Genomic DNA, 12564 nt, shown 5'->3' on the forward strand with positions numbered 1-12564 from the left:
CAAGACTGTTCTGAGTTTAATGTCTTAATCAATATCCTGACTTGTCTAATACCATTCCCCACATAGAACACTATGGAGACGAGGAAAGTAATGTGGGAAGACACTGATTTAGCACTGCTTAAGGACCATTGTTTAACAATTAGTCAGAATAGTTAAGTTACTGTAAATACATATCTTGAATAAACAATTTTGTACCGGTTTCCATAAAAACTGATTTGGTTTATCTGATTAGCAAGGACCATCCCTAAACTATGGAACTATTTCCTGTGGATAGGTGGGTTACTGCTACACAGTGGCCTATTGTATGTTTAGACAAACGTGCCCATCTATAAAATTGGTACTGGAAATTAATTAGTCCACAGCCTGATTATAATGGTTTTAATTATGCCATTGGTTGTCATAAAACGTCGTATTTTGAATGTCAATGAGAAAAGAGACAATATGAACATTTCAGAAAGTTTTTATTTCCTTCTTTAAATAACAAATCATTAGCACATTATAAATAAATAACAAGTTAAATAATTCACTTAATAGAATATTCTTCATTAATAAATAGTTTAACAAAATATTAGTCTCAATATCAAGTACTAGGCTTTCACAAAGTAAATCATAGTATTACAAATATCACTTCAATATTGTAGGCCTATACAGGCTACGAACATGTGAGGGTGTGAAGTTTGACTTCTACAGTACATCATTACAAATGTGAACCTAAAATATATAATTCAAGTTTTTTCTATATTCAAGTTTGAGTCCAGTATTGTAACAGTCAGTTCTTCAAAATTGTCCCATTAGTAACATGTTCTTTTGTTCGCTTCACTCTCTTCACTCTACAGCAGATAATGTAGGCTACTCTGGTGGGGCTTCAGCGAGCGTCCTAGTGAATCAGCTCCGGGCATGTCAGCGCCCAGGTCCGAGGCAGCTCGACACCTTTCTCGAAACCAAAAGCCATTGAACCAGGCTCCGTCTTAATGTCAAGTCATTTGCTCGGGGGGGGGAACAGTTCAGTTCTTTCAATTCTCGGATCCCAGTCTGTGATAAACTGCCGGGTAGAGCAAGGCTACGACGTAGCCGTTCCTTGTGCTCTGCCTGTGCATGCGATTCATCTCGCCATCCCAGCAGGGACACGTCGTATTGACCAGCTTTCTCCAGATGTTGTCACTCTGCTCACCAACAAGTTGATCTTGATGATTGACAGCTGAGAGCTCGGTGGAGACACCGTCTGTGAGTTGACGCGCCTGTTCCTCTGCTGACTGGAATGGTAGTACCTTGTATTGCGCATAGGACGCCTCCTCGGGTGCCTCGACCGGAAGACTCTCGGCGCTGATCGGTGTCTCGATGCAAGCGTCCTCCGTGTAGATCTGCAGGAACAGTACCAGGCACAGAGCAACGAGCCAGCGCTTGGCAGCGCTCTTCTCGGCAGGTGGAAGGTATTTTCGGACATTGGCTGGGTACTGTACCCGGGTGTTCTTCCTTCGCTGGCGCACTGCTGTGTAGCGTTGTGGCTCTTGAGCTGGGATTCGCTCAAATGTGAAGATTTCTGGCTCTTTGCTCCGCGGCATCGCCCTGTAAGCGAACTGTCCTTGATAATTATTAGTCGGAATTGACAATACCAAACTATTTGATCGTGTATACATCTTTCTTGTTTCTCGAGTTCTCTTTCTCGTGTAGTTGTCGTTCGTTGAATGATTTTTCTACCCGTGGCGCACAGGTTTATATAGCCTATTCTAGTTTTAACTACTTTTTAGATACGCCCATACGGATAGAAGCCACACCCAAAGTGTGAGCCAACGCTCTCACATTACTCAAGGAGAAAAGTACAATTTAAATCGTTTTCTGTATTTTAATATTGTATATACCTATAGTTCGTGTTGTTTTCTCCAAAAACATGCCATTGCGTAATTATTTTCAAGTCAGCAAATATTATCAATAGCTACATTTTTTTAGGTCCCATAATTTGTGTTGATAAAGATGTTTAAATGTATCTATATTTGATCAAGCGACGGATAGTAACCACGGTGAGAGCAATATAATAGGCGACGATAATAACGACAAATAACAGACTAATAGCAACAACAACAACAACAATAATAACATTAATAATAATACAATTGCTATTGAATGACATGTAATATATGTCATTAAGACCACACACAACTTTGTTTAATAATGGAGAATTTAGGCATGATGTGTTTACATCCTACACACACCAATTCATAGAATCAGCTAAAACAACAAAAAGGTTCTGGATGAAACCAAAACGGGTTTGAGTCTTGCTTCATATATGGCATCCCCTTTAAGGTTCTATATAGAATAGTGAATGACATGTGCTTTAATGAATAAGGTAAGAAAATGGGGACTTGGACACAGTGCAACTCAGTATTGGCAACTCAACTGAAGTAGACAGCTAATCCGCCCCGCTGCTCTAGTACATTCTCCTGTCTCTCTTTCAGAACACAATGTGTACGATAGTGGTTTTGACTCTAGAAAATATTCACAAAATGTTATTTTTTTCTATGTCAGACTGTAAGTAGCTACACCCTTCACTGTGAGTACACCCTTCACTGTGAGTACACCTTTCACTGTGAGTACACCTTTCACTGTGAGTACACCTTTCACTGTGAGTACACCTTTCACTGTGAGTACACCCTTCACTGTGAGTACACCCTTCACTGTGAGTACACCCTTCACTGTGAGTACACCGTACACCCTTCACTGTGAGTACACCATACACCCTTCACTGTCAGTACACCTTTCACTGTGAGTACACCTTTCACTGTGAGTACACCCTTCACTGTGAGTACACCCTTCACTGTGAGTACACCTTTCACTGTGAGTACACCTTTCACTGTGAGTACACCCTTCACTGTGAGTACACCTTTCACTGTGAGTACACCCTTCACTGTGAGTACACCTTTCACTGTGAGTACACCTTTCACTGTGAGTACACCCTTCACTGTGAGTACACCGTACACCCTTCACTGTGAGTACACCGTACACCCTTCACTGTGAGTACACCCTTCACTGTGAGTACACCCTTCACTGTGAGTACACCCTACACTGTGAGTACACCCTTTACTGTGAGTACACCCTACACTGTGAGTACACCCTTCACTTGAATCACTCTATCAGAATAAGTATGCTCAAGTTAGTTACACTGTGAGTACACCCTTCACTGTGAGTACACCCTTCACTGTGAGTACACCCTTCACTTGAATCACTCTATCAGATTAAGTATTGCTAAAGTTAGTTACACTGTGCAAACATGGAGAAACCACGTTTTATTTTTATACAGACACGTGTTTTTCATCCCTAATTGTTTTTCTAGCTGAATCATGTTGTAGCTAATTAAGAAGACAAGGACCCGTTGAAAGACCAGCGTGCTCTGCAGTGTAGATCCTCCTTGGCTGTCCAGACAATTTCAAGATACTTTTGGAGTGAATAACAATTTCAAAGCTGGATTGAGTAGTTCAGTACAAGGGCAAGTTAGTACATTTCAGGGGGTAGGGTGAAGTTACCCATAGACGCTGATCTTGGGTCAGTTTTGGATTTCCCCCACTAATGGAAGGCTGATCTCATACGGTAGACGAGACGTAACATAGGAAGCTAAATAGTATGTCTATGTGTCAGGGGAGAAGCTCCAGGTGGTATCTGATTTTAATTATCTTGGCATCATACTTGATTCCAACCTCTCTTTTAAAAAGCTTGTGAAAAAATGTCATTCAAATAACCAAAATCAACCTAGCTAATTTCCAATTTATACGAAATTGTTTGACTACAGAGGTAGCAAAACTGTACTTCAAATCTATGATACTCCCCCACTTAACATACTGCTTGACTAGTTGGGCCCAAGCTTGCTGTACCACATTAAAACCCATTCAGTCTGTCTACAAACAGGCTCTCAAGGTGCTTGATATGAAGCCCAATAGCCGTGATGATGGCTATGTTACATCCTCAGAAAGCATGAGCTCCTGAGTTGGGAAAATTTTGCGCAATTCACCGATACATGTCTTGTATTCAAGATCCTAAATGGCCTGGCTCCCCCTCCACTCAACAGAAAACACAAACATATGGCAGCAGATCCACAAGGTCTGCCATAAGAGGTGACTGTATAGTTCCCTTAAGGAAAAGCACCTTTAGTCAATCTGCTTTCTCTGTGAGAGCTTCCCATGTCTAGAATACACTGCCATCAGACACACATAACTGCACCACATATCACACTTTCACAAAATGCATGAAGACATGGCTAAAGGTCAATCAGATGTGTGAACATAATCCCTAGCTGTGTGTTGCCGCTTTCCATGTTGTCTGTTGTCTGTAGCTTGTGAGGTATGGAAACACTTTGTTGCTTTTATGAATTTTGTCTTGTTGCTTTTTGTTCTATGTTGCTCTGTCTGTATGCTACGTCTTGCTTGTCCTTTGTTGCTCTGTCTGTATGCTACGTCTTGCTTGTCCTATGCTGCTCTGTCTGTATGCTACGTCTTGCTTGTCCTATGTTGCTCTGTCTGTATGCTACGTCTTGCTTGTCCTTTGTTGCTCTGTCTGTATGCTACGTCTTGCTTGTCCTATGTTGCTCTGTCTGTGTGCTACGTCTTGGTTGTTCTATGCTGCTCTGTCTGTATGCTACGTCTTGGTTGTTCTATGTTGCTCTGTCTGTATACTACGTCTTGCTTGTCCTATGCTGCTCTGTCTGTATGCTACGTCTTGCTTGTCCTATGTTGCTCTGCATGTGCTCACTGCTCAATGATTGTCTGTGTTGTAATAGTTTTTAATAACCTGCCCAGGGACTGTGGTTGAAAATTAGCCGGCTGGCTAAAACCGGCACTTTTACTGAAACGTTGATTAATGTGCACTGTCCCTGTAAAAAGAAAATAAACTCAAACTCAAACTCAAAAATCCGGGACATTCAAATGATTATGATATGTTACGGTTGGTATGGTTACGGTTGGTATGGTTAATCACAACAAATTGGAATTCCTAACATTTCATATGTATTGCAAATACGTAACTTATCGTACGAATTGCAATTCGTAACATGCCTTAAGAAATGGATTATCGATAGCCACAAATGAACATAAAAAAAACAAACGTAGCATATCATACTAATTTGAGTGACCCGTATTTTAGTTTGCCATGTTACGTCTACTCCTGAGTCCAGGTTGCTAATGGTCAAGGATAGGATCGGGGGAGGGGAAGCTGATCCTGGAAACTTCACCTCCGGAGCTATACTTTAACTGTAGGAACAGAGCATAAGTCAAACTAGACTTAAGTTTTAATGGAGAGGAGAAAGTGACCGCGGACAGCTGAGATAAATAATAGAAAGGAAAACTAAATATACATCCTCAAATAAAGAAGCTACTATTCAACGTGGTATTAGTGTGAGTTACAATACATTTCCACCATAGTACAGTGAGAGTTAGCGGAATCATTCACTCAGCCTCCTCTGACATCATCAGCTCCGTCTGATAGGAGGTGAGAAAGTGGGAAGTGTCTGGAAGTTGTGTTTCTCACAGTCTGTCACTCCATTTTCGGTATTGAACAGCAGGAATAGGAATGCCACCCATGGGTGAAACTAAGGGGCTGGCATTCTTGGCTGAGGTGTGAGATATTTACACTGAGACGTGTCGAACGTTCACAAGGCATGCGTCAGCACTTTAAAATAACACACACACATGACGGCATATACACATGGTTGTGAACCATGTCTGTCTGCCCAATGGTTGGAAACCAAGGCTCAGGCGTGATAATGGACTCATCACTGACTGGCCATTCTACTGTACTTTGCTAAATATGGAAACTCAACTTTAATATTCTGAAGTGGTGTCCAGCCACACAGCCCTCCATCATACACATTTTTTAAATAGGCAAGTCAGTTAAGAACAAATTCTTATTTTCAATGACAGCCTAGGAACAGTGGGTTAACTGCCTGTTCAGGGGCAGAATGACAGATTTGTACCTTGTCAGCACGGGGATTTGAACTTGCAACCTTTCGGTTACTAGTCCAACGCTCTAACCACTAGGCTACCCTGCCACCCCATGATGTCCTCTTATCCAACCACACAGCCCTCCATGGTACACATGATGTCCTCTTATCCAGCCACACAGCCCTCCATGGTACACATGATGTCCTCTTATCCAGCCACACAGCCCTCCATGGTACACATGATGTCCTCTTATCCAACCACACAGCCCTCCATGGTACACATGATGTCCTCTTATCCAACCACACAGCCCTCCATGGTACACATGATGTCCTCTTATCCAACCACACAGCCCTCCATGGTACACATGATGTCCTCTTATCCAACCACACAGCCCTCCATGGTACACATGATGTCCTCTTATCCAACCACACAGCCCTCCATGGTACACATGATGTCCTCTTATCCAACCACACAGCCCTCCATGGTACACACGATGTCCTCTTATCCAACCACACAGCCCTCCATGGTACACATGATGTCCTCTTATCCAATCACACAGCCCTCCATAGTACACATGTCCTCTTATCCAACCACACAGCCCTCCATGGTACACACGATGTCCTCTTATCCAGCCACACAGCCCTCCATGGTACACACGATGTCCTCTTATCCAGCCACACAGCCCTCCATGGTACACACAATGTCCTCTTATCCAGCCACACAGCCCTCCATGGTACACACAATGTCCTCTTATCCAACCACACAGCCCTCCATGGTACACATGATGTCCTCTTATCCAGCCACACAGCCCTCCATGGTACACATGATGTTCTCTCAACCTATAAAGTCGTGACAAAAGTAAGACGTTTACTTGTCGTCATTTGGTTGAACTGTTATTGGATTTTTACAAGGCCTCCACTACAAAGCCGTTGTCAGAAACCATCTGTTTGATGTATTGTTGACAGTTTTTTTTACACTGAAATGGCCTGACAGAGAGACTTTAGCCGACTAATGCACACGCATTGGCCAATGTCAATAGATTGGCTTTGACAAGTCGCACCAATGAAATCACTGCCAGGAATCCCAGTGGTTATGGGGGGATATGGGTCATTGTTGTGAGATAATGACTGGGATTGGCTGAGTGCCATGACAACCAGGGGAGTACGTGCACTACAGCAGTGAACCCCCTCAGTGTCCCCACTGCAGTAAAACTCACTATGACCAGGGGGCAGCACTAGGCAGAATATCTCAGCTAAACACAAATGTTCCTTGTAGAATGTCCACTTGACAAACCTAAACAAACAGCTCAAAATATTAAACAGTCACGGCCTTCTCTGGCCTTCACTTCTTCTTGTATCCTGTCTCATTCAACTGCATTGACAGGAGCAGAGAGGAACCATCAGAAGCAGAGAGGAACCATCAGAAGCAGAGAGGAACAGAGAGGAACCATCAGGAGCAGAGAGGAACCATCAGAAGCAGAGAGGAACAGAGAGGAACCATCAGGAACAGAGAGGAGCAGAGAGGAACCATCAGGAGCAGAGAGGAACCATCAGGAACAGAGAGGAACAGAGAGGAACAATCAGGAACAGAGAGGAACAGAGAGGAACCATCAGGAACAGAGAGGAACAGAGAGGAACCATCAGGAGCAGAGAGGAACCATCAGGAGCAGAGAGGAACCATCAGAAGCAGAGAGGAACCATCAGGAGCAGAGAGGCGCAGAGAGGAACCATCAGGAGCAGAGAGGAGCAGAGAGGAACCATCAGGAACAGAGAGGAGCAGAGAGGAACCATCAGGAGCAGAGAGGAACCATCAGGAGCAGAGAGGAGCAGAGAGGAACCATCAGGACCAGAGAGGAACAGAGAGGACCCACCAGGAGCAGAGAGGAACCATCAGGAACAGAGAGGAGCAGAGAGGCACCATCAGGACCAGAGAGGAACAGAGAGGACCCACCAGGAGCAGAGAGGAACCATCAGGAGCAGAGAGGAACCATCAGGGCCAGAGAGGAACAGAGAGGACCCACCAGGAGCAGAGAGGAACCATCAGGAACAGAGAGGAGCAGAGAGGCACCATCAGGACCAGAGAGGAACAGAGAGGACCCACCAGGAGCAGAGAGGAACCATCAGGAGCAGAGAGGAGCAGAGAGGAACCATCAGGAGCAGAGAGGAGCAGAGAGGAACCATCAGGAACAGAGAAGAACAGAGAGGAACCACCAGGAACAGAGAAGAACAGAGAGGAACCATCAGGAACAGAGAGGAACCATCAGGAACAGAGAGGGCAGAGAGGAACCATCAGGAACAGAGAGGAGCAGAGAGGAACCATCAGGAGCAGAGAGGAACCATCAGGAACAGAGAGGAACCATCAGGAACCATCAGGAGCAGAGAGGAACCATCAGGAGCAGAGAGGAACCATCAGGAACAGAGAGGAACCATCAGGAACAGAGAGGAACCATCAGGAACAGAGAGGAGCAGAGAGGAACCATCAGGAACAGAGAGGAGCAGAGAGGAACCATCAGGAACAGAGAGGAGCAGAGAGGAACCATCAGGACCAGAGAGGAACAGAGAGGACCCACCAGGAGCAGAGAGGAACCATCAGGAGCAGAGAGGAGCAGAGAGGAACCATCAGGAACAGAGAGGAACCATCAGGAACAGAGAGGGCAGAGAGGAACCATCAGGAACAGAGAGGAACAGAGAGGAACCATCAGGAGCAGAGAGGAACCATCAGGAGCAGAGAGGAACCATCAGAAGCAGAGAGGAACCATCAGGAGCAGAGAGGCGCAGAGAGGGACAATCAGGAGCGGAGAGGAGCAGAGAGGAACCATCAGGAACAGAGAGGAGCAGAGAGGAACCATCAGGAGCAGAGAGGAACCATCAGGAGCAGAGAGGAGCAGAGAGGAACCATCAGGACCAGAGAGGAACAGAGAGGACCCACCAGGAGCAGAGAGGAACCATCAGGAACAGAGAGGAGCAGAGAGGCACCATCAGGACCAGAGAGGAACAGAGAGGACCCACCAGGAGCAGAGAGGAACCATCAGGAGCAGAGAGGAGCAGAGAGGAACCATCAGGAGCAGAGAGGAGCAGAGAGGAACCATCAGGAACAGAGAAGAACAGAGAGGAACCACCAGGAACAGAGAAGAACAGAGAGGAACCATCAGGAACAGAGAGGAACCATCAGGAACAGAGAGGGCAGAGAGGAACCATCAGGAACAGAGAGGAGCAGAGAGGAACCATCAGGAGCAGAGAGGAACCATCAGGAACAGAGAGGAACCATCAGGAACCATCAGGAGCAGAGAGGAACCATCAGGAGCAGAGAGGAACCATCAGGAACAGAGAGGAACCATCAGGAACAGAGAGGAACCATCAGGAACAGAGAGGAGCAGAGAGGAACCATCAGGAACAGAGAGGAGCAGAGAGGAACCATCAGGAACAGAGAGGAGCAGAGAGGAACCATCAGGAGCAGAGAGGAACAGAGAGTAACCATCAGGAACAGAGAGGAGCAGAGAGGAACCATCAGGAACAGAGAGGAGCAGAGAGGAACCATCAGGAACGGAGAGGAACAGAGAGGAACCATCAGGAACAGAGAGGAACCATCAGGAGCAGAGAGGAACAGAGTGGAACCATCAGGAACAGAGAGGAACCATCAGGAACAGAGAGGAGCAGAGGGGAACCATCAGGAACAGAGAGGTACCATCAGGAACAGAGAGGAGCAGAGAGGAACCATCAGGATCAGAGAAGCACCATTAATATTGCATGGTCTCGTTTAGACATACACTACATTGCCAAGAGTATATGGACACTTGAAAGTCATGGGCATTAATATGGAGTTGGTGCCCCCTTTGCTGCTATAACAGCCCTCCACTCTTCTGGTAAGGCTTATCACTTGCTTTCATTCAGCCACAAGAGCATTAGTGAGGTAGGGCACAGGGAAGAAAGTTCTTATGTGCCCTCTCCATCTCCACCTGGGGCGGCAGGGTAGCCTAGTGGTTAGAGCGTTGGACTAGTAACCGAAAGGTTGCAAGGTTGAATCCCGGAGCTGACAAGGTACAAATCTGTCGTTCTGCCCCTTAACAGGCAGTTAACCCACTGTTCCTAGGCCGTCATTGAAAATAATAATTTGTTCTTAACTGACTTGCCTAGTAAAATAAAACTAAAAATGAGTTTTTGAGTTATTCTCCTTAGGAAGTGTTTTTTGGAAAATTGCAAAATCCTCAGACATGGTTTTGAATGCAGTCTGGCTGGTGACTTTAGCTCCTCCACCTCCACCTGTGTAAACTCCAAACTGTGTTTAAATTACATTACATTACAGATCATCAAACTTTCTGTTGGTAGAATCCATAAAGAGTTGAAGGAAGAACTTCACGTTTTTGTTGATCCAGTAGTTCATGGAGGGTAGTGTTGATCCAGTAGTTGTTGATCCAGTAGTTCATGAAGGGTAGTGTTGATCCAGTAGTTGTTGATCCAGTAGTTGTTGATCCAGTAGTTGTTGATCCAGTAGTTCATGGAGGGTAGTGTTGATCCAGTAGTTGTTAATCCAATAGTTCATGGAGGGTAGTGTTGATCCAGTAGTTGTTAATCCAGTAGTTCATGTAGGGTAGTGTTGATCCAGTAGTTAATGGAGGGTAGTGTTGATCCAGTAGTTCATGGAGGGTAGTGTTGATCCAGTAGTTCATGGAGGGTAGTGTTGATCCAGTAGTTCATGTAGGGTAGTGTTGATCCAGTAGTTCATGGAGGGTAGTGTTGATCCAGTAGTTCATGTAGGGTAGTGTTGATCCAGTAGTTCATGGAGGGTAGTGTTGATCCAGTAGTTAATGGAGGGTAGTGTTGATCCAGTAGTTCATGGAGGGTAGTGTTGATCCAATAGTTCATGGAGGGTAGTGTTGATCCAGTAGTTCATGGAGGGTAGTGTTGATCCAATAGTTCATGGAGGGTAGTGTTGATCCAGTAGTTCATGGAGGGTAGTGTTGATCCAGTAGTTCATGGAGGGTAGTGTTGATCCAGTAGTTCATGGAGGGTAGTGTTGATCCAGTAGTTCATGTAGGGTAGTGTTGATCCAGTAGTTCATGGAGGGTAGTGTTGATCCAGTAGTTAATGGAGGGTAGTGTTGATCCAGTAGTTCATGGAGGGTAGTGTTGATCCAATAGTTCATGGAGGGTAGTGTTGATCCAGTAGTTCATGGAGGGTAGTGTTGATCCAATAGTTCATGGAGGGTAGTGTTGATCCAGTAGTTCATGGAGGGTAGTGTTGATCCAGTAGTTCATGGAGGGTAGTGTTGATCCAGTAGTTCATGGAGGGTAGTGTTGATCCAGTAGTTCATGTAGGGTAGTGTTGATCCAGTAGTTCATGGAGGGTAGTGTTGATCCAGTAGTGTTGTCCAGTAGTTCATGGAGGGTAGTGTTGATCCAGTAGTTCATGGAGGGTAGTGTTGATCCAGTAGTTCATGGAGGGTAGTGTTGATCCAGTAGTTCATGGAGGGTAGTGTTGATCCAATAGTTCATGGAGGGTAGTGTTGATCCAATAGTTCATGGAGGGTAGTGTTGATCCAGTAGTTCATGGAGGGTAGTGTTGATCCAGTAGTTCATGGAGGGTAGTGTTGATCCAGTAGTTCATGGAGGGTAGTGTTGATCCAATAGTTCATGGAGGGTAGTGTTGATCCAATAGTTCATGGAGGGTAGTGTTGATCCAGTAGTTCATGGAGGGTAGTGTTGATCCAATAGTTCATGGAGGGTAGTGTTGATCCAATAGTTCATGGAGGGTAGTGTTGATCCAGTAGTTCATGGAGGTTAGTGTTGATCCAGTAGTTCATGGAGGGTAGTGTTGATCCAATAGTTCATGGAGGGTAGTGTTGATCCAGTAGTTGTTGATCCAGTATTTCATGGAGGGTAGTGTTGATCCAGTATTTCATGGAGGGTAGTGTTGATCCAGTAGTTCATGGAGGTAGTGTTGATCCAATAGCTCATGGAGGGTAGTGTTGATCCAGTAGTTGTTGATCCAGTATTTCATGGACGGTAGTGTTGATCCAGTATTTCATGGAGGGTAGTGTTGATCCAGTATTTCATGGAGGGTAGTGTTGATCCAGTAGTTGTTGATCCAGTATTTCATGGACGGTAGTGTTGATCCAGTATTTCATGGAGGGTAATGTTGATCCAGTATTTCATGGAGGGTAGTGTTGATCCAGTAGTTGTTGATCTAGTATTTCATGCTACAAGCTTGTTGTGAGCTAAAAAATGAGTTTGAAAACACAACCCACACACCTCCTCCTCGAAAACAAGCTCCTCCAGTGAAATGGCAAACACACAAGCTAACAGACTTGATCACACATCGCACCAGTATAAACAGAGAGAAGACGTAGGACCTCCTATCTGTAAGGATCCTGGCTGCTCTGTACTAAAGGACCAGGAAATCACCAACTCACAGGTTAGTGCTGTGGATACAAGCAGTATACAGGAAGTCAGAACACCAGTCAAAGATGCTTGTGAGAGACAGTGGTAGGAGCATTGGCTTACTCGTGGAACAAGACTTGTGCTGTTTTACATTTTTTGTAAGGTATCCATCTGTATCCCAGTGACCCTGTCTAAATTGGGGTCGTTGAGCAGAATGATCGTTATTTGGCTAATAATGGGGGCCTCTAAGAAAACAATGGGCCT

General features: G+C 45.0%; 1 protein-coding gene across 1 annotated transcript; it reads right to left on the reverse strand.

Annotated features, from left to right (window-relative positions):
* Positions 1 to 444: 444 nt before the first annotated feature.
* On the reverse strand, positions 445 to 1702 carry ier3 (immediate early response 3). The gene has a single exon (XM_029636852.2). It carries the CDS (start codon positions 1635 to 1637, stop codon positions 1014 to 1016), a length of 624 nt encoding a protein of 207 aa, XP_029492712.1. The 5' UTR covers positions 1638 to 1702; the 3' UTR covers positions 445 to 1013.
* Between the last annotated feature and the right edge of the window lie 10862 nt (positions 1703 to 12564).

Source organism: Oncorhynchus nerka, linkage group LG27, assembly GCF_034236695.1.
Source record: "Oncorhynchus nerka isolate Pitt River linkage group LG27, Oner_Uvic_2.0, whole genome shotgun sequence".
NCBI lineage: Eukaryota > Metazoa > Chordata > Actinopteri > Salmoniformes > Salmonidae > Oncorhynchus > Oncorhynchus nerka.

Coding starts and splice junctions, on each gene's coding strand:
- ier3 (XM_029636852.2), bottom strand. CDS start 1,637: ATGTATACACGATCAAATAGTTTGGTATTGTCAATTCCGACTAATAAT.